The 27505-nt window shown below is 44.1% G+C and overlaps 1 protein-coding gene across 37 annotated transcripts in view; it reads right to left on the bottom strand.

The window, feature by feature from the left end:
* LOC140408518 (calcium/calmodulin-dependent protein kinase type II subunit delta) overlaps window positions 1-27505 on the bottom strand; it is a 489119-nt gene that overhangs the window by 22917 nt on the left and 438697 nt on the right. For 11 of the 37 annotated variants that reach the window (XM_072495822.1, XM_072495825.1, XM_072495815.1 and 8 more), the window contains 4 exons: window positions 24138-24197; window positions 23540-23584; window positions 21606-21654; window positions 2196-2271 (listed from right to left, as the gene is read on the bottom strand). In XM_072495822.1, coding sequence (XP_072351923.1) covers window positions 2196-2271; window positions 21606-21654; window positions 23540-23584; window positions 24138-24197 — 230 coding nt within the window. Of the gene's footprint in view, window positions 1-2195; window positions 2272-5018; window positions 5112-21605; window positions 21655-23539; window positions 23585-24137; window positions 24198-27505 lie in introns of all 37 variants that reach the window. The other 26 variants (XM_072495840.1, XM_072495844.1, XM_072495838.1 and 23 more) reach the window with 5 other exon arrangements.

The following is a 27505-nucleotide window of genomic DNA, read 5'->3' as shown; positions in this document are numbered from 1 at the left end:
CGGATCTACTCCCCCCATCTGGTCCATAAACCCCCTAAGCACCTTGGCCGCAGCCGGCCTCTTCTCCGTCCTAGATCTGGAGCGATCTAATGCTGGGTCCAACACCGTGTTGAAATCCCCCCCCCCATTATCAAGCTTCCTGCCTCCAGATCCGAAATCTGCCCCAACATGCGCTTCATAAATTCAGCATCATCCCAGTTCGGGGCGTATACGTTTACCAACACCACCCACACCCCCTGCAGCCTACCGCTCACTATCACGTATCGACCACCATTATCCACTACAATATTCTTGGCCTCAAACGACACCCGCTTCCCCACCAGTATTGCCACCCCTCTGTTCTTTGCATCCAGACCCGAATGGAATACCTGTCCTACCCATCCCTTTCGTAACCTGACCTGGTCTGCCACATTCAAATGTGTCTCCTGAAGCATGACCACGTCTGCCTTCAGTCCCTTTAAGTGCGCGAACACTCGGGCCCTCTTAACCGGCCCATTCAGGCCCCTCACATTCCAAGTTATCAGCCGGATTGGCCCCCCCCCCCTCCAGCCATCTCCTTTTCTAGGCCAGTCCAGTGCCCGCGCCTCCCACACGCTCCAGTCCCCCAGACTGGGGACACCCGTCCCGACCACCTCTTCTGTTTCCAGTTCCCCATCGGCCAATGCAGCAGCAACCCTATATCCCCCCCTCCCCCCGCTAGACCCATGTCTAGCTCTTTTGCTCCCACCATAACACTCCCGCAAGTCAACTGACTCCTGCTGACCCCGGCCTCCCCCGCCATCCCATTGACCCCTCCCCCCCCCCCCCCCGTGTGGGAATCCCCCCTCCCCCTCCTCCCCAGCAGTCAGTGTGCGCTCCTCCACCCCCCCCCCCCTCCGTCTTTCCCTAACGCGGGAAAAAGCCCGCGCTTTCCTAAGCCGGCCCCGCCCCCTCTGGCGCAGCTCCTTTTGCGGCCTTATCCCAATTCCCCCATCCCCGGGCCTCCCCTCCCTCCAGCACCGATGCCCACATTCGCTCACAGTCTCCCCATCAGATCTCTTTCCTCCTCCCATCCATCACCCAACCCGTGGAACATTCCTGACGCATAGTTAAAACCCTGTATACAACCGACATCCCCCCCACAACCACAGACCCTAAGTTTGAGTCCAACTTTTCAGTTTGTATAAAGGTCCAAGCCTCCTCAGGCGTTTCAAAATAGTGGTGTCGATCCTGATTCGTGACCCACAAACGCGCTGACTGCAGCATTCCGAACCTCACCCCCTTCCGATGGAGCACCGCCTTGGCCCGATTAAAACCAGCTCTCTTCTTTGCCACCACCGCACTCCAGTCCTGGTAGATTCGGATCTCCGTATTCTCCCACCTGCTGCTCCGCTCCTTCTTGGCCCATCTCAAAACACACTCTCTATCCACGAGACGGTGAAACCTCACCACTACCGCCCTTGGTGGCTCGTTGGCCTTGGGTCTCCTCGCCAGGACCCGATGAGCCCCATCCAGCTCCAGGGGATGCGGAATGGCCCCCGCTCCCATCAGCGAATTGAGCATCGTGCTCACATATGCTCCAGCATCGGCCCCCTCCACTCCTTCAGGGAGACCCAGAATCCGAAGATTCTTCCTCCTCGACCTGTTCTCCAGGTCCTCGAATCTTTCCGCCCACCTCCTGTGCAACGCCTCGTGCGCCTCCACCTTCACCGCCAGGCCCAAGATCTCATCCTCATTCTCCGCAGTTTCCCGCACCTCCTGGATCGCCGCCCCTTGGGCCTTCTGGGTCTCCACTAACCCCTCGATCGCCGACAGCATTGGCGCCAGCACCTCTTTCTTCAGCTCCTCAAAGCAGCGCCTGAGAAACTCCTGTTGCTCCTGCACCCATGCCGCTTGATCTACGCCCGCCGCCATCTTGTTTTTTCTCCCTCGCACTTTTTGCTGCTCCAAAAACGCTTTTTTGACCGCTCCACTCCTGGTCCAATCCATATACTATGGAGGGGGGACCTTGCTCACCTTCCCACACTAGAAGTTGTCGAAAATATTGCCGTTGGGGCTCCTCAAGAGAGCTCAAAATCCGTTTTAGCGGTCCCACCTTGAGTAATATATGAATTAACCTCAATGCTATGCAACATTCAGACCATACTACGTTATATAACCAGCTCAAAAAACAATAAATTAACTCAGTATGGACAAAGGAAACAAATGATACTTACGTGTATGCTTCAAATTCTCCATTGTTAATGGCTTCAATCAGTTGCTCTGTAACTTTGATAATTTCTTGTTTGCGTGCTAAGAATAAACAGGGAAAATGTTATTTTAAAAAGTAAAGATTTTACAAAAAGCACACAACTCTTTCCAGTGAGGTCATCAAATCACAAACCAGGAAAGCGGGATGCTCCGACCCCCCGCCGGGCCGGAGAATCGCCGGGGGGGGGCGGCGTGAGTCCCGCCCCCGCCGGTCGCTGGCAGTGGCACCCCCCCAGCGATTCTCCGGCCCGCGATGGGCCAAGTGGCCGCCCGTTTTCAGCCGGCGTAAATCACAACAGGTTCTTATCAGCGGGACCTGGCTCCACGGGCAGCCTGCAGAGTCCTCGGGGGGGGGGGGGGGGGGGGGGGGGATCTGGCCCCGGGGGGTGCCCCACCGATGGCCTGGCCTGCGATTGGGGCCCACTGATCCGCGGGCAGGCCTGTGTCGTGGGGGGCACTCTTTCCCTCCGCAGCGGCCGCTGTCAACCTCCGCCATGGCTGGTGCGGCGGAGAACCCCCCTGTGCGTGCGCTGCGATGACGCTGCGCTCCCGCGCATGTGGCAACATCGCGCCGGCCAGCGGAGGCCCTTCGGCACCGGTTGCCGTGGCGCCAAGCCCTTCCATGCCGACTGGCGCGGCGCCAAACACTCCGGCCGCACCTTCGGGGCGGCCCAATGCCGGAGTGGTTCATGCCACTCCTCGGCACCGGAGTGGCCCGCTCCGCTGGTTCGCGGAGAATCCCACCCTGTGTTTCCTCTTCCCTCCCCATCCTGGTCTCTTCTCTTCAACAATTGTTTTCCCAAAAATTGATGATAAACATTAATTTTTTGATTTTAGAAGCCAGGAATTTAATAAATGACAGTGCAAGGAGTAATGGTAAAGGCTTTTATAATATTCAACATTCCTTTTTTTAAAAAATAGGGGCTCTTTCTCCATCAAAAATCTTTGTACCAGAAATGCTATGTCTTATCTTTGTCATGACATTTGCACAATGATACACGATATGCTACAAAACGATTATTATATGTGTTTATAAGCTCATAAAACTTTTCCATGGCTACAGTATCCCTTTCAAATTGTGCATTGTCAAAATATACTGAAGAACATTAATAAAATGTGCAATATATCAATATATTAGAGCCTTCAATTTATATTGCAGTTATTGAGTATTATTGATAGCCATCTCAATTTGTAGCGTCTTCCAATCGGTCTTGATGGATAATTTCCTACCTTCTTTTGTGCTCATCACGTCCTCAATAATTTTCAGTAATGCAACAAAATCCAATCAATGGATTCAGGAACAAAATTGCTTCCTACACGCCAACAATAGTCTCAAAGTCCAGAAATATGCAACAAGTCTTGTTCAAACAACATTAGTAACAGGATTTCTTCAGAAATACTTAGTTACATCTAACTGCTCAGCACAGAATGTGTCCCCAAACTCCTGCTGGTATCTGTACTAATGTACAGATCTAGGAATGGTTTTAACAACCAGTCACTGTAGCCATCCATAAAATCAAATGATAGGTTACTGCACTCAGCCACACCTATTCAATGCAAAGTACTGCAATTTGTTAGTGAAATGTCCTGTAATTATAGCCAAAGTATATGGAAATATAGCTACGTTTTATGTTCATGCGGCAGTTGTTTCAACAAGTCTGCTAACAGTGGGTGTCCAACTACTGATAACAAACACAATTGTAGTTAAGACTTCAAATGTTGTCGTAAGGCACTTACTGATTTGCTTAGAAAGGAAATAATGTGCCCAATAATAATAATCTTTTATTGTCACATGCATGAAGTTACTGTGAAAAGCCCCTAGTCACCACATTCCGGTACTTGTTCGGGTAAGCTGGTACGGGAATTGAACCTGTGCTGCTGGCCCTGTTCTACATTACAAACCAGCTGTCTAACCCACTGAGCTAAACCAGCCCCTAATGAGGGGTTCTCGGAGGGTTTAACCCTTTTAATAAATTGCTCAAAGTCAATTTCAAATTTAGTAAAACCAAATTCTCCTAAGGTAGTTGCAGGAAAAGAATGACACCAAATTCAGCTAAAATATCTCTTAGCAGATCAGATGCTCTAGTTTACTTAATTACAAACAAAGAATAGGGATAAATGGGTCATTTTCAGATTGGCAAAGTGAAGCTAGTGTGATGCTACTGAGATCACTGCTGGGGCTTCAACTATTTCCAATCTGCATAAGTGACTTGGATGAAAGGCGGTATATTGTGTAGTTATACAGAATACTAAGATCACCTAATTAGCAGCATTGCCTTAGACTTAGGAAAGAGTTACTGGTCTTGGAGAATGCCAAGAATGATACCTTGCACAAAGTAACTGGGTTGTGATGTGTGACAAGGAAGACGTAATGCTACTTTTCTGGGAGATCAGTTTAACTGATGATCCGATTAAGGTGATTAATATAACTAGAGGCCCACAGGACAATAAATACAATACATCTCTTTCCTCTATAAATTTTCCTTAGGAGGTAACAATGAAAAATTACACTTAGGTTGCACATCTGCATTTTCATCACTCGGCTTCAAAGCTTTCCACCAGAACTCTGATGAAGTATTAGCATATAGCCTACTCTATTATACAGAAGCACACCATCACAAAGCTGAATGTAAACAAAGAGACCAAAACAAAATGGACACCCATAGCTTGGCTGTTATAATGGCCAAGTAATGTCAATGCTTTGTAAAATGTTATTGGTCTTTAATGTTGTCTAATGCCCCAAATTAGTCATCCACAGGACCACTTGGACTTCTGCTTTCTTGACTTACACTGAATAGAGGAAGGTGAGGGCTCTGACTCACACGACTGACTCGTTGAGTGTACATTTTGGTTATTATTTGCATTTTCTGAACACTGGGTCACTGAATTGATGGAAAGAAACACAACATATGAGCAAACAAACGTGAAAAGATAGAGTGTGACCAGAATCTTCAGGATACAGTGACAGCAGGAGTTACTGCTGGGACATAACGAGGATGGAGACCAGCAAGATGATGTAGTAGAGAAAGAGGAAGAGAGTGATGAACGAATGGAATACAACCTCCCTGTGTTACACTCCTTTATGCAGGCTGTACTTTGGCGTGCAAAGGTTGAGAAGGAGAAAAAGGCCAAAGAATGAAATTATGAAACAAAGCAAAAAAATCATAAAATCAATTATTTTAAAAATGCTAACATTGCTTTCAAAGCATTAATTGAAAGGTTTAATTAATTGAAAGATTTAATTAGTTGTATTTCCTGTTCAGATGCCAGTACAGAGTGAGTGCTCTTCTGTCCAACTCCTCCATACAACAAAAGACTTGCATTTAAACAGTGCTTTCCAATATTTTAAGACATTCCAAAGCACTTTACAGCCATTTTAGTACTTGTGATGCCTGGTCATTGTTCTTACATCGGGAATGCTACAAATAACCTAGACACAGCAAAGTCTTATAAACAGCAATGTGATAATGATCTACTTTTTTTCCGGTGCTGGTTCAAGGATAAAGGTGGACAGCTCCCTTGCTGTTCTTCATAAGTGTTGTCATAAATAGAGGGTAGACAGGGTCTCACTTTAATCTTCCATCTGACCTTGTCTCAGTTAGTGCAGCACTCCCTCAGCGCTGCATTGACAATGTCAACCTAGAATATGTGCTCAAGTCTTCGAGGTATATTTGAACCCACAAGCTTTTAATCATAGTGAGAGCGCAACCACTGAGCCATGGCTGATGAGACAGTTTACTCTGGTGTTTACAATAACTAGAGAGAGCAAAATATATATGCTTCTACAGAAATATGCCTTTTCAGCCATTGCAGCATAAACTAAAAAGATTGTACTAATTTTCAAGATATTTAAATGACAGCATCAGTTCTAGCTGTAAAAATAGCCACATCTGAGCTCTTTTTCCGAGACCACAGGAGATGCTAATTTTGGACTGGAACATAGATATCAGTTCCCATAGGAAAGTTTGAATTACAGCAAAACTAGCAAGTCAGTAAAGTCACCCAATTAATAGCATTGCAAGGATGTCCTTTCATCAGCACACTGGCAGTAAAGGTTGAATGACAACTCCCCGAAGCTGAAGAAATGCATTATTAAAGACAAGTACACGAACTGTTACATTAAATTGTTTGTCCGGTTACGAAAAAAAAGTAATGTGGCTGACAGTTACTTGCGTTATTTAAAGTCTTTCATAAAACTGAAAAGTTCTGTTGTTTGGATTCAAATGTTCTGAAGTAATTCAATTTTCATGATTATGTAAAAGTATAAAATAAAGAAAAGTTTCCAGTGCACCACACAAATTTAGAAAAGAATGCTGCCGGATTCAAGGTCTCTGACAGTGCTGTTGCTCAGAAATTTATAAGATAAGGTAAATTTATAGGAAAATACCAAAATTGCTTGATTATATCTCTAAATGGTCCAACACTGATGAGGAAATCACGAAGGAGAATCTAAATCATATCAGAGTCACTCCAAGGTGCCATCCATCCTTTTTAAATGCAAGTCATTTTTAAGAAAATAGTTTTATTTTTAAAACACATTTCTCTTCATTAAAAGCAGATTGATCTCTTGGGTCTTTACTTGCATTTCCAAGACATTGTTACAGTTGAACAGCTGAGCCATGAAACATTTTGGCAGAAAATGGTCGAAAATTAAACAGCAAGATGGATAATTATACAGAAGATAAATTATGGCCGTTATCCTGAATAATATATGTTCGGAATTATGCAAAATCTCAACATGATTACTTGAACCTGAAAACAACAAGTTGAGAAAGCGATTGGAGTTTCATTTTAACAGGGTCAAATTTGGACAATCTAAGTTTGTAAAAAAAAATTCTGAAAGCCTCAAAAACTTGTGTTGGTTCAGAGCTGGGAGTATCTGCTAAAGAAGATGGCAACAAAAGTGGGAATTTAATGCAGAAACAGAGGACGTGATAAATAATTTAACTGATTTATATATTTACTGTTCAAATTAACAGTAATTAATTAATTAAACCTAAAAGGATAACATTAAAATAGAGCTACCAGCATTAAAGGGATCTGAATAGGCTTAAATTAAAATCTGACAGATAAATAATTAACTGATCAACAGGAGTAAAGCCTACACAAAACAAAGAACATACTTAAGCGGATAGGCTATTTACCAACATAACGGAACCGTTAGGATCCATTGCCTGCAATTCCTGTGCCATGTGGGAACTCCAGGTCACTATGAGGAGGTGAAATAACACTACATAGACTTGTGTCAAGTAGTTGTTATCTGTATGACCCATGTGACGTACTTCAATGATAGCAATGCAAAATACTGCATGAATCATACAGATAGTGGTCTGCAGCACTGTCTGCCCCTGGGGAATCGATACAGTCTGTTTAGCGTTACTAGAAGTGGCACAATGTGATTAAATTACTCCCATCAGATCCAGACACTCAGCCAGAAAAGCACTTTCAATCAATTGAGCCCGAGCTCAAGCTTAGGTTCCTGAGTTTGAGGAGTGGTTCTGGTCACCGCTGGGCATACAGGAGATTGAATTTCCTGGAAGTCACGTCCCAGAAGGTGTTAATTCTGCAACTACAGAGAGTTCATGACAGAGGCGGGTGGTCATCCAGCAGGAAGGAAGAGGCAGGGTGTGAAAAAATCCTCTGGAGTGTGGCATTCAAACTTGCTTTCCGTACTGGGGTTTACGAGGTCTTAAGAGAAAGCAGTCTGGAGCACATCCATTACTCTGTGGGGGTGAATGATTGCACAGAAAGGTGCAAAGTATAGAAACGTAGTGTGCAAGGGTTTTTGATACTCAGAGGAAGAGACAGATGTTTCTGCAAACCCAGCTGTGTCTGGAATGGTGCGTTGCCTCCCTGGTGCCAGGATGAAGCAGAATATTTTGAGTGGAGGGAGGAGGTGGGGGAAGGGGAACAATCAGAAATTTTGATCCATGTCGGAACAATGACAATGACAAAGGAAGGAAAAGATTGGAAGGGTTGGAATCACAGAATTTCAGGAGCGGGGAGCAAATTAAATAGAGGGGCATCAAAAATGTTCTTTCCTGACATTTCTGACAAGGCCAGCGTTTGTTTCCTATCTTTAATTGCCCTCGAAAAGGTGGTGGTGAGCTGCTTTTTTGAACCACAGCAGTCCACCTGGTGTAGGTACATCCACTGAGCTGTTAGGGAGAGGTCCAGATGTTTGACCCAATGACAGTGAAGGAATGGTGATATAGGTGCAAGTCAGGGGAATTTGCAAGTGATGATGTTCCCATGTGTCCCTTGCCATTTCCCTTCTTGAGGTCCATGGGCTGGAAAGGTGCTAGCATAGGAGCCTTGGCGAGTTACTGCAGCATCTTCTTGCATGTGGTACACAGTTTTGTCACTGTGCGTCAGTGATAGAGGAAAGGAATGTTTAGGGTAGTGGAAGGGATGCTGATTAAGTGGGCTGCTTTGTCCTGGATGGTGTGGAGCTTCATGAGTATTGTTGGATCTGCATTCATCCAGGCAATTGGAGAGTATTCCATCACACTCCCTACTTGTGCCCTTGGACAGGCTTTGGGGGGTCCATTGAGCAACGCATTGCAGGATCCCTGGCCTCTGACATGCTCTTCTGGCCACATTATTTATATGACTAAGGTAGTGGCCAAAGTTAATAATTACTCACAGTGCCACATGGTGGAAAATGGTGACGGAGAGTAGATTTCAAATTCCAATGTACGGGAATCAGTCCTCATCAGAAGGGAGATGTTCAAGGTTGCACCTTAACAGAACTGGAATCAATGATTTCCCAGGAAAATTAAATAGTGCTGTGAAGGGTGGTTTAAATTAATGCAGCAAGGGAACGGGCATTAGGATGAGATTATAGAGGAGAAACAAGGTGCACAGAGAACTGGAAGAGCTAAATAACACTCGAGTGAAGAGCGATCAAAAAGGGGTAAATGCAAGGTAGTCGAAAATCGGTTTGGAGGTTTTAGGCTTAAATGCATATAGTGGACATTAAGGTTAGTGAGTTGCAGGCACAAGTCAGCTAATGTGGTTATTATATTAGTAATGAGAGAGATTGGGCTCAAAAAAGGGTAAGATGGGAATGTTATATTGCTGGGTACAAAGACCAACTGGGAGGCCAGAGAATCCCACCAAAGGTATACAGGAAAAATAGGGAAGGTGAAAAAGGAGGAATATTGGAGGTTGGGGATGAGATGAAGGCGTGACGAGTGGCAGTATTGATCTAATAAACTATTATAACACTGGAGGGCATGATGTAATCTAGGGATCAAAGACAATGTCCATTTGGTTCAATTAAGGAAAAAGAGAACTATTACATTACAGGTTGAGTATCCCTTATTTGAAATTCCGAAATTCGAAAAGGTCCGAAATATGTACTTCTTCAGCGTCGGCAGTTCGTGGCACTGTGTCCATTCCCATGGCCAAAGACACGTGCTTGTGTGTATCCTTCCAATTGACGCCACGGATTTGTTGCAGAGAAAGAGCTGAACCCGGTACCTGATTCCCTGTCGGGAGGGAAGCAGCGTACCCCCCATCAGACACAGCACCCACCGCCGACTCCGAGCAGTGTCCGAGGGTCTTTTGCAGCTTGGTATTCCAAAATTAAAAAAATTCTGGAATCTGAGACACTCTCGCCCCAAGCCTTTTGAATAAGGGGTACTCAATGTTTATTTTTAAATTATGATTTTACTATAAAAATACCTCCATCTTCATTTTTAAATACTGTATACTATAGGCCACCAAATGGTGAGAATGAAATCGTAGGCCATATTTATAGGTAAATTACTGAAAGACATAAAAAACTACAGAGAAGTAATAATCAGTGAGCTCAATTATCCCCAGACAGGCTGGGATAGCAAAAGTGTAACCAGCAAAGGGGAGGAATTTGAAAAATATGTACAAAAGAACTTTGTTGATCTGTGTTTTTCCCAATCTAACAAGGAAGCAATTCTGGAGGAATGAAGTTGGACAAGTGGAGCATGCTTCAGTGGGAGTGTATTTGAAAAGTGCAATCACAATATCAGGTATGGACAGTTATAGAAAAGGAGGAGACCAATCAAACATCAACTAGAGGAGAGCTAACTTCAGTGAGTTGAAAAGGGATCTGGATCAGGTGGATTGGAATTGAAATTTGGCAAATAAAATGGTAACTTGACAACAGGAGGCCTTCAAAGAGGAGATGACTTGGTTACAGAATGGATACATTCCAGGGGGGGCGAAAGGATGGACATCCAAAGCTGGAGCTCTCTGGATGACTAAAGATGCAACAGTTAAAATGAGCCAGAAAATGGAAATGTATGACACATGAAAGTTCCAGAATAGAATTTAAATTAAGAGTCCAATTAAGAGGCAAGTTAGCGTGGCCAATCCACCTGCCCTGCACTTCTTTGGGTTGTGGAAGTGAGACCCATGCAAACATGGGGAGAATGTGCAAACTCCATACGGACAGTGACCCAGGGCCGGGATTGGACCAGGGTCCTCAGCGCCATGAGGCAGCAGTGCTAACCATTGTGCCACCATGCCCGCCTGTTTCAGAATACAGTTGAGAACCAAGCTGAATATAGAGAGGACAAAAGAGATCTGAAAAAATGGAATAAGCTGGTTAAAAGAGAGAGCAGGAGAAGGAATTAGGTGGCCCACCTAACCAACATAAAGGGAACTCAAACGTCTTTTATGAATACAAATAACAAAAGGATAGTCAAAGTCGGGGACAAAAAGGAGATATTCTTATGGAGGCAGAGGACATAGCTGATGTACTAACTTAGACCTGTCTTTACAATAATGGAAGATACTTCCAATTTAGCAGGAGCAATATTGGATGATTGGATTAGAAAACAGGTAGAGGCATTATGAACTACATGGAACAATTTTAAAGGGGGTGCAGGAACAAAGAGACCGGGGGGGGGGGGGGGGGCTCGTGAGATCTATGCACACAAACTTTGAAGGTGGCAGAACAAATTGACAAGGATGCTACAAAACTTCCTATGGCATCCTTGGCTTTTGAAAGTAGACACAAAAGAAAGAAAATCATTCTAAACATTTATTAAAAGCTGGTTAGGCCATAGTTGGAATATTCTGTTTAATTCTGGGCACCACACATTAGAACAGATGTCAAAACCTTAGTGAGGATTCAGCTGGGATGTGGGCCTTCAGATACGCTGAGAGTAGAGAAGCTGGACTTGCTCTCCTTAAAGCGGTAGGTTAAGATAATAATTGTTCAAGCTGTTCACAATCATGAATTGTCTCTATTAAGATAGCAAGGAATCGCCGCCAGAGGACACAGATGGCATTCAGTGGAATTAAAAAATTCTGGAATATAAAAGTTTCATGGATACTAGCTATCATCAACTACCATTAAAAAAAAACGTATCTGATTCACTATTGTCCCTTCGGGAAGGAAATCTGCCATTCTTACCCAGTCTAAATGTCGCCACAGTCCCAGAAGAACATAGGCTGCCCTCCCCTTTGAGAGCTGACTGGTGGTGATTTAACCTGAGGGTCATCACATCTTACATGAGGGGCAAGGTTGAGAAGGTGGGTCCTTCATAAATAACTTCAGCCGGTATAGGAATTGAACCCATGCTATTGCTGTCGGTCTGCATTACAAACCAGCCGTCCAACCAACTGAGCTAATCTAAATTACGTAGGTAATTTTAGTACCCAAATATATTGCTTAAAATAGTCTATTTTATAATACATTCAAAACAGGTAAGCCTGGAAGTCTAGTTTGAAGGAAGTAGCTTTGAAGTAAGTGACTATAACCGTTCAAATGAATAAGCTGTTTTCAAGGGGTTCAGGAACAGATATGTCACAAGATCTTATTTGTGACGTGTTCCTTTGATGCAGGCCAAAAATAGTAAAAGAAAAGACTTGCATTTACATCGGCCTTACACAACCATAGAGTGTCCCATGGTGCTTTACAGCCAAAGTAGCACTTTTGAAGTGAAGTTTTAACGTAGGAAATGCTGCCATTTTGTGCATAGTTAAACTTCCACAAACAGTGTTAATGACCAGATGATCTGTGTTTGTGAGGTTGATTGAGGGATAAATGCTGGTCAAGATGGGGGTTACTTCCAGTGCTTGGGATGGAGGCTGCTTCCAGTGTTTGGGATGGAGGCTGCCTACAACCCTGGACACTGGAACATCACAGAAGTTGGTTGGGGGAGCATCTGCAGGTGGACATTCCAGATTCTGTGTCCTGGAGGAGGTCCATGTTCCAGCCTCAAGAGGACGTGAACTAACGGCCGCGTCGCACTGGGCTAGAAACTACATGAGCTGGTTAGATCACAGGCGAGGCCGAAATCGGGAACCTCGCTGTCACCAATTAGTTTCCGATCTAACCGGCCCACTCCCATTGGCAAGATCTGGATCCTGCCGTAACGTGGTGGGAAACTAATACAGGTTGAGTGCCCCTCATTCAAAAAGCTCAGGGGCGTCATTCTCCGACCCCCCGCCGGGTCGGAGAATGGCCGTTGGCCGCCGTGAATCCCGCCCCCGCCGAAGTTTCCGGTACCGGAGATTGGGCGGGGGCGGGAATTGGGCTGCGCCGGTTGGTGGGACCCCCCGCTCAATTCTCCGGCCCGGATGGGCCGAAGTCCCGCCCAGAAATTGCCTGGCCCGCCGGCGTAAATCAAACCTGGTATTTACCGGCGGGACCAGGCGGCGTGGGCGGGCTCCGGGGTCCTGGGGGGGCGCGGGGCGATCTGATCCCGGGGGGTGCCCCCACGGTGGCCTGGCCCGCGATCGGGGCCCACCGATCCGCGGGCGGGCCTGTGCCGTGGGGGCACTCTTTCCCTTCCACCTCCGCCACGGCCTCCACCATGGCGGAGGCGGAAGTGACTCTCCCCACTGCGCATGCGCGGGAAACTGTCGGCGGCCGCTGACGCTCCCGCGCACGCGCCGCATTTCCGCGCCAGCTGGCGGGGCACCAAACGCCATTTCCGCCAGCTGGCGGGGCAACAAACGCCATTTCCGCCAGCTGGCGGGGCGGAAATCCCTCCGGCGTCGGCCTAGCCCCTCAATGTTGGGGCTCGGCCCCCAAAGATGCGGAGCATTCTGCACCTTTGGGGCGGCGCGATGCCCGTCTGATTGGCGCCGATTTGGGTGCCAGTCGGCGGACATCGCGCCGTTGGGGGAGAATTTCGCCCCTGATGTCCGCATTTTTTTTTTGAGTGCTGAAATAATGCCTCTCGTAAAAAAAATAACTTGGTGTTCACCCAAGGTCTGCTAGCTATGCGATGTTTCACAACTCCGTGTCCTCAGTGTCGGCTGTTCCGAGCAGTGTCCCGTTCCTGTGCCGAACACATGTGTATGTGTGTGTATCCTTTCAAATCTGCCAAAGGGCAGCATGCCAGCAAAGTGGTTAGCACTGTTGCTTCACAGCGCCAGGCTCCCAGGTTTGATTCCCGACTTGGGTCACTATCTGTGCGGCGTCTGCACGTTCTCCGTGTCTGCGTGGGGTTCCTCCGGGTGCTCCGGTTTCCTCCCACAAGTCCCGAAAGACGTGCTTGTTAGGTAATTTGGACATTCTGAATTCTCCCTCTGTGTACCCGAACAGGTGCCTGTGTGGCGACTAGGGGCTTTTCACAGTAACGCTATTGCAGTGTTAATGTAAGCCTACTTGTGTCACTAATAAAGATTATTATTATTAATTGATGGCACGACTTTGTTGCACCAAAAGTGTTGAACCGGGTATCCATTTCCCAGTTGGGAGGGAAGCCGGGTACCCCCCATCAGTCACAGCACTGACTGGCAACCCCGAGCAGTGTTCGAGTGTCTTTGCAGCTTCGCATTCCAAAATTTGGAATCCGAGATACTCGCGGCCCGAAGAATTTTGAATAAGGGATACTCAACCTGTAATCACCAATTAAGGCCAATCTCCATCTCATTAACGGGAAGGACCCCCTATCTAATGTCCTCCCGTGATCGAACCGATTCCTCCACAAGCAGTCGTATGGGCACCCTTTCGCACAACTATTTAAAAACATGAAACAAGCACAATGGCTGCTGTGCGGTTTGGAGGCGAGTAACCATCTTCAAAATTGGCCAAACAGCCCAGAAGCACTGGGGCTGCAGCCTGAGTGTCCAGGGCGGTACAAGCTCGGTTAGGGGGTTTGGCCATCATCGGTGGAGGGCTGCCACCGGGCTGGGGGTGAGGCACTCAGCACCCACCGGTCCAACATGCCACCCCTGGATCGTGTATACCATACCAGGGGCAACTTATTGAACATTCTGGTGAATCTGCTCTGCACCCTCTCCAGTGCAATCATTTCCTTTCTACAGTGTGGTGACCAGAGCTGCACACAGTGCTCCAGCTGTGGCGCAACCAGTGTTTTATGAAGCTCCAGCATAACCTCCCTGCTCTTACATTCAATACCTCGGTTAATAAAGGCAAACATCGGGCAGCACGGTGGCTCAGTGGGAAGCACTGCTGCCTCATGGCGCTGAGGTCCCAGGTTCGATCCCGGCTCTGGGTCACTGTCCGTGTGGAGTTTGCACATTCTCCCCGTGTTTGCGTGGGTTTCGCCCCCACAACCCAAAGATGTGCAGTTTAGGTGAATTGGCCATGCTAAATTGCCCCTTAATTGTAAAAAAAAATAAAAATTGGGTACTCTAAATTTAAAAAAAAGTAAAGGCAAAAATCCCAAAGGCCTTCTTAACCACCTTATCTACTTGCCCTCTTGACTTTAGGGATCTTCAGATAACATGCACACCAAGGTCCCTTTGATTCTCTGTACTTCCTAGGGTCTGACTATTCATTGTAAATTCCCTTGCCTTGTTAGCCCTCCCAAAAAGCATTACCGTACACGTTTGAGGTTAAATTCCATTTGCCACTCTTCTGCCCACCTACCCAGCCCGTTTATATCGTCCTGTAATCTAAGGCCTAGCTCCTCACTATTTACCACCCCACCAAGGTCGGAGCTGGAAGATCCGGTGTGTTTTCCCGCCGGCCTCTGCAGTGGCAAACACTCCATGTTCCTGCCCCCACACTTGACCTAGTCCCAAGGGAGAATTCCGCCCATGGTTTTCATTGAACTAGAAATTGAAAACCATTGTGCCTAGTTGGATCGATCATCTGCACTAGATGTCAATAGTGCCTCTTCTGTATACTCCATCAGCGAGTGTGTTGAGCTTACTCAAAGCATTCTGTTGTGAACCATAGACAGAAGGAGCCATTGAATGGTATCAGCCTCTGCACATTAATAATGGACTGAAGAACGCTGTTCACCTAAACTATACATCAAACTTCTAAGGAGGTCAGTTTCTAAATTGACTTGTGCTCATTTAAACATGATACACAAAAGAAAGTTTCGATTGTTTCCAAGAATCAAAGTAAATCTTGCAATCATAAACCTTCAATTACTGTTTAAGGTTACGCATTTTTGAAAAAAATGTTTCTCAGTTTTATACATCATACAGAAAAACTAACAAATATTTCAAATACACAATATTAAAACATTTGGGAAAATCCTACAGAATTGAAATTCAGTTTTCAATTATTACATGCAGCTACAGAAAGTGATCATTTGACAACTCCAGAAGCTTTTTCTGCAAAACCTTTGGCTTCACCGCCTAATCTAAATTCTCATCTTGGCTCATACATTCATGATAAATTGAACCTGAAATCAGATTGCTGTTAAATGATGATCCCAAATCAATGAACCACCCTAATTGTGCTAAATATTAAATAGTCACATTCAAATCCTAGCGTTCAAAAATGGAATATTACTGACATAAAACAAATCCAGGAACCAAAATAACAATCCCGTTCATGGTAGCACTTGGAAGATTAAGCATCTGAGCAAATTATGATCAACAAAGTGCATGGCAGCACCAAATTGTGGTATTATCATAGTAGGAAAAAAATGTTTTACCACGAAGCGCAACAGATTTTTGATGTAGCATTGTCGGTCATAATGGCAGCATGCTCATAATTTAGTTACCCAGAAACAAATGGCATCATCCTATTTAATTACAATTCTGCATCTACTAGAAGACGTATAATGTACAGACTAAATATGTTCTCATTTGGCCAATCGAGGCATCATTATGGTTGAGTTACATTGGTGTTTAAGCCTAAAAGTTAGTCTGTAGTTCCAGAAATAAATTGGGAGTGGAAAAATAAAATCTTTGGAATATCAGCAATCAGATTCATTAATAAGTTAACACGCTACATTTATATGCAAAATGTAGTTGATGAAGGCTAGGTTGCGTGTTAAGAGAACTGACCCGTAGCAAACTAAAGGAAGGGCATAAACCTTTTCAGAATTACAAATGAGATTGCAGATGACTCATGACTCAAACAAGCAAATGATTGTCGCTGATCGAGAGATAGGAGATCGTGTTTTTCAGGAGAGCATTTTAAAGATGCACATGTGACAAAGGGATTAAGCAAGGTTCAGGTGTTGAAAGTTTAAATCTTTATAAAAATGCAAGGAGCATTAAGAATTGGAGATGACACAATGACATCTTCAGTCCTCATCATCTCTTTCTTCCAGCATTCCAACAAAATACAAAGTGTGTGAAATTTCTGATATTGAATGAATATGGTCATGGTTAGAAAAAAGGAAGACCGAGTCAAAGGGGGGAAAATGTTTCAATAATCTGACCTAAAATGATAGGCAGTAGGATAATGTTTATTGATCAGGGAAGATATGACCTTGGAAGGCGTAAAAGGTAAACCAACATGGGTAGAAATTAGTAATAAAGGTAAATTGATATCAATCAACGGCTCAAGAAAGAAAAGCTAAGAGAACTGCTTCTTCCTGCCTGAATAAGGGAGCTGCAGCACCAAGGTAAAAATAATACTACTCAATACTACTCAAGGTAATAATAATAATGAGGGCATTTAAAAGTTTATTGGATAAACATATGGATGATAATGGTATAGTGTAGGTTAGATGGCTTTTGTTTCGGTGCAACATCGTGGGCCGAAGGGCCTGTACTGCGCTGTATTGTTCTATGTTCTATGTTCTAATAAGGACTTCATAGATGTAAATTGCCAGTTGGCTTTTTAAAGATCCTTTCATCGTCACAACTTGTGAATGGCTACATCTGCGACCATAGGTCACCCTGCGGATGGGGTTATCCTTCCACAAAGGTGCTCTGACAGCTGTGGCCAGTGATAATTGCAGAAATTTTATCAACTCTGAGAGGCGTCTTCACTTTGCGATGCCCTCTGTCCTACCTGCATCAGCAGTGCCCACTTCTCATGGTGGAGCTGCTGCTCTCCGAGTGTTGGAGGGGCTCTTATTGGCCCTCCAGCCTCAGGAGCCTGTCTGCCATTCTTAATTGCACAGTGAGTGTGCACCCTGGCCACCCCTTCAAAAATCGTTTTGGGATCTGATGCCAATGGGGAGGGTGAGGGAGGTGTAAGGACGTGGAATTTCTCCTGATTTCCTGGTCAAAGATCTGGCCTGTGTGTGCAGTAAATAGAAGGTATATGATTAGATAGCTCCTTTAAACAATCAATAGGAGAGAAACATTAATAATCAAATGTTAAATAAATCCTTCAAATTAGTCTTTAAATTATATCTGAGAATCCCAAACTTAATAATTTGTTTAAGCATGTCAAATTGATAAGTCAACTTGAAGGCCAACAATGGGAGGTGGATAAAAGTGGGTAAAACTAACACTTGTCAGTTTTCTGAAAATAACACTGGCATATGAATTCCATTTTAATCAGTATCTGGTAGTTTGAGTATGGGAAATGTCCTTTTCCAATTCAATCTTCCTGCTTAGCTGATCTTGAAGTGGGACCGTTCCACTCTTGTTGGGTATAATGGCAATATGAGGTTGGAAATTAGGGAAAAGAAGAACAAATTAAAAGTAAAAATTGACTTATGAGACAATATACGTTTGAATTCCATGAAACTAAAAGATCATAGAATTTACAGTGCAGGAGGCCATTCGGCCAATCGAGTCTGCACCAGCCCTTGGAAAGAGCACCCTACTTAAGCCCACGCCTCCACCCTGTCCCTGTAACCCAGTAACCCCACCTAACCTTTGGACACTAAGGGCAATTTAGCATAGCCAATCCACCTAACCTGCACATCTTTGGACTGTGGGAGGAAACCACAGCACGCGGAGGGAACCCACACAGACATGGGAAGGAAGTGCAAACTGCAAACAGTCATCCGAGGCCGGAATTGAACCCGGGACCCTGGAGCTGTGAGGCAGCGGTGATAACCACTGTGCCATCGGATAGGGTAAATTTTTAACATGTGACCTGCTCGGAGGTTAGTAGGTCATGGAGACCCAGAAATGGGTATTCCTGCATTTGCTTCAAGTTTAAAGCCATTTGAGCAAGAAGCCGGCTACTGGAGAAGTAGGTAAATTTGCCAAGAGGATAAGAGGTTGGAGGGGTAAGACTGAAGGACTGGGAGTGACAACCGAGCCTGGACTGAGGGATATGGTAAGGGGATGGTGGTAGGGTTGGAGACCTTGGGGAGAGGTATCTCGAAGGTGTGGGGTCTGTAGGATAAAAGGAGGAGAAGGATCAGAGTCTGTGTGTGCATTGGAGGTGTGGTCGAGGAGGATCAAAGGCCTTATGGTGGATGGAGGGGGTTGTAGTTTGGAGATTCCATGTCCTATGGTGGGAGTATGGTTTCAGAAGAGGGTTGTTAGAGGTTGCCTGAATCCAGGAGGCCCATGTGAAAGTACTCAGGTCCTGCCTCTGCCAAGTCCTCATCTCCATGATGTTGCTGGAGTACCCAGCTGACCAGAGTTTAAGTTGAAAAATCATTGAATAGAATCATAGAATCACTACAGTGCAGAAGGAGGCCATTCGGCCCATCAAGTCTTCATCGACCCTCTGAAAAAGCATCCTACTTAGGTGCATCCCCCACCCTATCCCAGTAACCCCATCTAGGGGCAATTTAACATAGATAATCCACCTAACCTGTATATCTTTAGATTGTGGGAGGAAATCGTAGCACCTGGAGGAAACCCAAACAGACAGGGGAAGAATGCGCAAACTCCACACAGTCACCTGAGTTTGTAATTAAACCCAGGTCAGCAGTGCTAACCACTGTGCCACCGTGTCGGCCTAAAACAAAGACCATTGTGGGAGCTACCTTACGTGCAACCTTCTCCTACCTGTCACCACCGGATTTTAATCTGATTTTAATTTCAGATTATTATTTTTGTATTTGGTGGGTGGTGGATTTGAACGCAGGTCTGCAGAGCATTATCCTGGGTCTCTGGATTACTAGTCCAGCGACTACGCCACCGCCTCCCCCCCACAAATGAAGCTCAAATCTTATTTGATGTTCCAATCTGCCCTGCTTGAAGCAGTCTGAGTGCCTGCCACCTTACGGTCTCAGTTAAAGCTAGAAGTGGGACAGCATGGTGGTGCAGTGGTTAGCACTGCTGCCTCACGGCACTGAGGTCCCAGGTTCGATCCCGGTTCTGGGTCACTATCCGTGTGGAGTTTGCACATTGTCCCCGTGTTTGCATGGGTTTCACCCCCACAACCCAAAGATGTGCAGGGTAGGTGGATTGGCCACGCTAAATTGCCCCTTAATAAGAAAAAATGAATTGTGCACTCTAAATTTTTTTTTTTTAAAGCTAGAAGTGAGCAGGATGGAGGAGGGGTTTGGTTAGGAAACAGTCTTTTCTGACTTAAGACACCCTCTCAACTTGGCATCCCAACCTAGCCTAAATCCACCTGTATTTTTGGATTGAATTTCCATTCGTACATTCAGACTTGATATTCCCCACATGCTAAATTTCAAGGCTGAACTGTAGAGTTTTGATGTGGTTTGGAGCACAAGCAGTTTTCACACAAAGAATGAGAAACTGGGACCCTGGCCACAAAAATTCACCAGCTACCAGGCATTAGCAGAATTTGGGAGTTGATCTCTGGATTATCTTCACAACTAAGGAAGATGTTTGAGAAGCTGCTGAGGGCAGAGGGATTAATAAATAAAAACAAAGCAACATTACAAAAAGTCTACCAGCTCGAGTAGCTTAGTTCCTCGCATTGTTTTAACCGGTTCAAGGGAAGAGGTTACCGCTGTCATTAAAATAACGCCAATACAGAAATCTGGTCTCCTGGCTTCAGTTAAAAAAAAATCTAATTTTCAGATTCTACAGCACAGTACTCAATTACCACTATACTGACCCTGATTACGCACATCAGTGCTCAATTTTGAATAATTAGTGCCATTTGGAAAAACTAGAATACAATATCCATGTCAAATGGAGACTAAGTTAATAGACCTGCATGATATTTTACAATTTAATTGTGCTGGATACGTTGAGAATTATGTAACCTTTAAAAAAAAAATTGTACTCAGGATGTGCAGGGCACTGCTCATTGCTGGCTGCCTTGAGAAGGTCATGATTGGCATTTTTCTTGAGCTGCTGTAATCCTTCTAGTGGATGGTGCTCCCAAATTGATGTTAGGTAGGGAATTGCAGGTTATTGTCGCAATGAGAATGAAGGATTACTAATTTTAGCAGCTGCAATGAACATTTAGAAGAAATTCAAGCATAGCAACAAATGCTGGCGTTGCCAGATCCCGAGAATGAATTAAAAAAAAACGTACTAACTGTGCAGTTCATTTATCAGGCCGAAAGAATGGTAGCGGAAGCAACAATCAAAATAATATTTTAACAGAAGTAATAACATGTACATGGCATGCATTGTTAAAATGCAGGAATTAAACAATATTCTCAATGGAAATGTGACTGAACTAATGTTTGAAGGAAGAGTGCTTAAATAAAAAAATGCATAGGAGAGCTCAAACAAAGGAAGACTGGCATCTGAACAGCAAAGAAGCAAAGTTATAACCAAACAGAATGGACAAAACTGCTATGTAAATAAAGACACATCAGATTAAAATTAAAAAGCTAAACGTACACATGAATAAATATGTTGTTTGTTGCCTTGATGAATTTATAGCTCATTTGTTTAAACCTCCCAAAACTTTTTTTGTTGACTGCCCTATTTTTAAAACCAATGCAATCCATTTAGATTTGCTAACAAATTGCCTTAAAATATACTCCAAAGAAATAAAACTTCAATTTTAATGCCAACATCACGATTGGCGGGATTCACTGTTCCCCCAACTGCATGTTTCTTGGCGGCATGCCATTCGCTGGCAGCGGGATTCTCTGCTCCCACTGCTGTTAATGGGAATTCCCATTGAAGCCACCCACACCACCAGGAAACCAGTGGGACCTGAGAATCCTGCCGCTGGCAAACGGCTGGAGAATTCTGGCCTATATTGCGTTTTAGCACTGAATTTGGTTTAATCAGATTTGAATGGAGATTTTCTGCTAATACTGTGTAATGTGATTTTAGTTCCTTAAATGGTAACAAAATATTAAAGACTAAACTTCGACCCGTCAATCAACTGATTTACATTTCTTTATTCAGCTTACCTTTCACATCCTCATCTTCAATGGTAGTGTTAGTACTTTCTGAGGATTCCTAAGAAGAAAGCAAGATGTAATTTTATGAAGACATTGAGCATGCAATATTTGAAGAATAAATCCACATCAAATGCAAAGCTTGAAGTGGAGTACACGGATGTAATAAGCAAGAAATGCAGGTAACATTTAAAACTTAGTTCCACTTATAGAATTCATTGGCTTTACAAGTGGCAGATTGTTATTCAAAACCGTTTTATTCCCATTTGGAGATGTCTTCAGATGTTAGCCACAGTAAACTGCCTAAACCCTCTTCTCAAATGAGCCTGGTGACTAATGCCAGTTTGTTTGGGGACAAAGAAAATTTTCATTAAGAAAACTAATTTCAAAGTAAACTGGGTTCATGAACATACTCCTATGATATGACAGACTGTCACAGTACAACTGGTTAAAAGTGTAAAAATATCGAAGCAGTTTATAGATCTGAAACAGATATAGTATTACACAAACGTAACCTGGGATCGGCATAGTACAGGAAAAATAATGACAATATTTTGTCATTAGATATTGCCCCATTCTCAGAGGGCCATGGCAGTTTCTGAGACAGATTGCACAATGAAACAAAATGATAGCTGACATGTATTTCATGCATTTACTGAAAAATATATACATCTAGTTAATTACTGCCTGTTTACATCTTGCGGCCCATCAACGCACTGACAAGCAGAAGCAAAATTATCAATATTTCCACGACAAATAATTTCATTCCACTTCATTTCATTCATATTACGCAACAAACTCCAAAGGATGTGCAACAGTCATAAAACATGCAATTACTGGCAAACGATAACTTCAAATTCTTGATTGTTGTCTGAAAGGAATAAATATACATTTGCATAACTTAACACCTTAGTTGTGATGTAACTCAGAAGAGCCATCAAATTAGCAATTAACATGCATTTAGTGGTTTTTGTAAAATGTGCAAGCTTTTAAAACTTTATCATTTTGTAGAAGCAGCTGCAGCGCAGTGGTGGTTAAAGCCATTTACGGTTTTCTTGAAGTGTGTCAGTTAACCAGATTTAGTTGTCAAAACTTTCAACATTAAGAGAAGTTTGCACTATAGACGGATAATAAAATGCAGCACATAGGCAATTCATTATTGTGCATGATTCTTTTAGAAATGAGTTGAATTCACAGGAAATTTATCAGCAAAACTGAAATACAAATGTTGTCCTCTGTACCATTTTCCATCAACAAAATCCATTAAGATCTTAACTGCGAAGTAAAGCAACTTCAGTTAAATGTGCAGTTCAATTTATTTTACTCTGTGACACAGTTCAAGTGAATAACCACTAAATGACTTCTCAAAAATGAAAGAGAAATTTTTTAAAAATGCATCTGCATGATTTGGGATTAGAAGAATGGCAAGGCATAGTTTCCAAGCAGCACTTATCCAATGCAACATGTTCTATGGTTAAGGCCATTTCATAGTGACATTGACTAGACGGACTCATTGTCTCCCAGGCTAAATGATTGCAACCTGTCAACAGCCAAGAAGTTATCTCCAACTTGTAGACAATGCAGCCATACAACACAGATGAAGATGACAATACTGCATGCTTGTGTACACCTGTAGATTCACCAAGACGAAGTGAGTATAACACACACAGAATACTAGAAGCTTGCTGAATGGCCATGCATTCCCATCCCCATTCAAAAACCGAAAATCAAACCGCAAGTGCAAAAAAAGAACATGCTAAAGAACGTTGCAAAACCAGCTATGCTGAAAACTCCAGCTGTATATTCCATATTTCCTTCAAAGGAAATCCCATGATCCAAAGCCAAAGCTGTCACAGATTGAATTCCTAATGTAACAAATCTTTTGCTATTTGTGTTTATGAAACAAGTTCTGCAATGCTTAAGCCAGTGAGCAGATCTTGGAGTACCTTATTTCCATCAGCGGGATTGTGGATTACAGTAGTTTGGGGCTCCTGAGCAAGATAAAAGAAAACTCTCATTGGTCAAGGTTATTTTAGTCATCAAAATGTGCAGAGCCAACTACAAAAATGATGATGCTAAAGCAATATTTTTACTGCCATGTGGGAAAAAAAATCATAAACACATTAAAAAAAAACCAAGAATGGGTTTCTACTGCTACCAGCAGTTCCTGCTTGGGCATCCTGCAGGAAAAGGCCTAATTACCTACAGCAGCAGCATGCAATTTCTTAAATTGCCTAGCATCATTTCAGTTAGCTCCCTGAAGTCAACAATTTGTGCTGTTAAATTTAGAGCCGTCTCTCTTTTGGTACTGTAGCTGACATCAGTAAAGGAGCTAAAGCAACATGCGGGAAGGTAGTGGCTTGCCACTACAACATGCAACAGTAACAAACATGTTCACTGTCATGATAAACAACTGTAAATATGCTGATTCACATTGGATTTTCCCACATAACAGAACAGAGGTATGTATTGATAAACATATGGTACCTCAGAAAACAAAAGAAAACTGAACAGAAACAAATAGGAAGAGGAATCAAGATATACCAGCGCTGGGGTAGGTATGGGTTCTTTTGGGCTGGTTACTACGTTGGCTTTGTTGTTTATCTGCAGGTAAGTTAAAAATAGAAAATATATAAGCCTCAGAAGTAATGTTTCCGCTGTATATCGGACTCCCTGAAACCAACATCAAACGAACATCTGTTGGAAAGTAATGCGGGCGGTTTACAATCTTTCTAAGATATTACTTCTAACTTCCATTGACTGTATAAAGTCATATAAAATTTCAGAAGAAAAAATGTATTAGGTTACACAATTGGTTCGGTTGAACGAGGAGTACAAGAATCAGGAAGAATATTATATTAAGTTTGAAAGACAGTGTACACACAAAAGGTGGTAGCAGCACAAATATACAAAATAATCAGATATTCCAAACACAACACACATGCTGTTCCAATTCAGATCAGGTCATTGTTGTAGTATATTAAAGAGTATTTATGTTTATGATAAATTTCATTAGCTGCATTCTTTTCCCCCTCCCAACCCAGTGGTGCTACCTAGCATGAAACTCTAGGCGTGATTTACCGACTGTGTTTGCCGGAATCAGAATGGGACGTGGCCAGTAGATCCCAGGAGAGGCTTCCTTCTCGGATCCCCGACGGTCGTTATGTCTCACGAGATCTAACCAAATCCCGCGAGATGCGCAATCCGAATCCCTCCAACAATGGGTGTGACTCAGTCTTGCACACTTAAGTGAGTTTAAAAACTCACTTACCATGCTGACACCGGATCGAATGGTCACCCGGCATCTATCGCCCTCACTGAGGAGACTCCATTTAACACTGGTCCCAACAAACAGGGACCAAGCGGAACGGCAGTTTGTGGTGGTGGTGGGGGCTCTCCCAGGTGATCGGAGGCCCCCGGATGGCCAGCCTCTGGACAGGGTGGCACTCTGACATTGCTGGTGCCATCTGGTCACCATTGCACTGTCACCTGAGTGTCACCCCAGCACTGCCACCTGGGTGCCACTCTGGCACTGCCAGGGTGCCCGGATGACACTGCCAGGCAGACAGGGACACTGCCAAGGTGCCATGCTGGAAATATAAGGTATCCAGGTGGCATTTTGTCTATGCTGGGGATCAGGCCCAAGGGTGCCCTGCCCATATGAGGTGGGGTGTGGTGGGGCCCAGAGATCCCCTTATAGGTGAATTGGGGGAGGGGGTGTCTGGTGGTTGAGTCGGAGGTCAGTCATTTTTAAATGGCGATCTGAGCGGACATCCTCGGTGTAGGAAATGTGTCTGAGTGCGGCTTCAGTGGGGTGCTTTCAGCTGGGGCTTGGGAAAAAAAAGTACTGTTCGATAGCAGGGTCGCTACAAGCGCTGGGAATGACCCCTCAAATCCTGCCCAGAATGGACTCTAAATTTCACCCTATAGCAGAAGAGAACGTTGACATTTCAAATGAATGCCACCTCTTCACAGTTAAGTTTTGGATAAAATAAATAATTTACATAAATTAAAGTAATAGTTGCCGTAGTCCCAGATGACCATAGGCGGTTTTCTCCTTTGAGTGTGGGGAGCTGACTGGTGGTTATTTAACCGGAGGATCACCACACCTCAGGCAAGGGGCGTGGTTGAGAAGGCGGGGCTTTCATTAATAACCTCAGCCAGTACAGGAACTGAACACGTGCTGTTGGACTCGCTCTGCAACACAAATCAGCTGTCCAGTCCACCTGAGCTAAACTGGCCCCATTTACAAAAATACCAACCAGATATATCATGACAATAGATGTGAGAAATAACATCACTTTAAAAAGAGGAAAAGGGTGTAAGAAGGTAGCCAACATCTTCAATGGAAGTCCCAGTGATTTCTTTGGTGGGAGGATGGGTCACTGTCACTCTGCCACTCCTCATTCCAAAATATCCATTATCCAAACAACATTCTAATTTACTGGCATTCTACCTCTCCTCAGCTACTCAATTTTGTTTGCCGACTCTCTAGCAATTCTTTCTTTATAAATCCAGGCTTCAATAGGATGGATTCCTCAGCAGCTGTCAACTGAAACAATCTACACAGAACACCACTGCAGTATCAGTAATCTATTTGTACTGATGCTAGCCCATCGGAAAACAAAAGCTCAAAAGTTTCATTTTGAGGGCGAGAAGGGGGAGAGAGAAGGATGGAAGAATAAGGAAATCTACCAACTTAAGAATTGCAGAATCTCAAAAAAAAATCTAAAGATGGACCCAACCACATGGATAATGGTTTTAAAAATCTGTCTGATGTTATTTTGGCCTTTAGTCAATTTTGTGACTAGTATACAAGGCATTCAGAAAATTTTCCATTCGATTTAAGTGCGTGCTGCTCAATCACCAAATGATTTTCTAAAGAGATGGATAAAGCAATCACAGATTTTCTCTTGCACTTTTCAGAAAAGGGATTCTGCATCACGTGCAACAGATTGTTTATTATGTGGGTTTTTATGACTCAGGCAAAATTAATATGTCTTGTTATTGACATTAATATATGAAACTCTGATAATCAGATATAAAATATACATTGGTCCTGAAGAAAAATCCCAAGTGATTATTAGTTTAAAAAAAATTAAAATCTGTTTTTAAATTATGCTTATCAAATTAAGTTGATTAAATGGTATTCAGGTAGCTGCACTCAACAATGGAAATAACTTCAGCAGTACAAACATGTTTGCCTCCTTTAGAGTAAAAAAAAGGATTTGTCAAACTGGTATTGCATAAAAGGTTCAAATCTTGGTATAAACCACGGTTCAATGTTTTTGATAAATTTCCTCTATTACCATCAACAAATCCTGATTGTTGGTCAAATACCTGCTTGGTTTGGTACTGACCAATTACATATACACTGAAAACCTAGAGAAAACTATACATTTACTTGCTATGCAAAGAACAGAATTAGATCCTGGGGATTAGAGCCGGAGCCTTTTACGACGGCGTCAACAGGCCCCTAGAATCAGCGATCCTGTGCCGCACAGGGGACCAGCATGGCATTGGAGAGCCTCACGCTGCTCCAGCTGCAGATACGGGCATCAGAACGGGTGCCGCGGGTCTGCGCAACAGCCGGCGTGAGTTTGTGCTATGGCCGGTGCGTGTTTGCACATGCACGTGGGTTGCCTTCTGCGCGCCAAAGCAACATGGCGGAGAGCTACAGGGACCTGGCGCGGAGGAACATAGGCCCCCACCAGGATAAGCCTGCCTGCCGATCGGTAGGCCTCGATCGCGGGCCAGGCCACTGTGGAGGCCCACACCCGGGGTCGGATCCCCCTCCCCCCCACCAGGCCGCCCCCCCGCAACATGAATGGCGAGGTCCTGCCGGGTAGGAACACATGAGAACGCCGCCTGCGACACTCGACCTAACTCAGCAGGCACTTGGCCCATCGCGC

Source organism: Scyliorhinus torazame, chromosome 3 (genome assembly GCF_047496885.1).
Source record: "Scyliorhinus torazame isolate Kashiwa2021f chromosome 3, sScyTor2.1, whole genome shotgun sequence".
Classification (NCBI taxonomy): Eukaryota; Metazoa; Chordata; class Chondrichthyes; order Carcharhiniformes; family Scyliorhinidae; genus Scyliorhinus; species Scyliorhinus torazame.
This window is presented reverse-complemented; position numbering and strand designations above follow the sequence as displayed.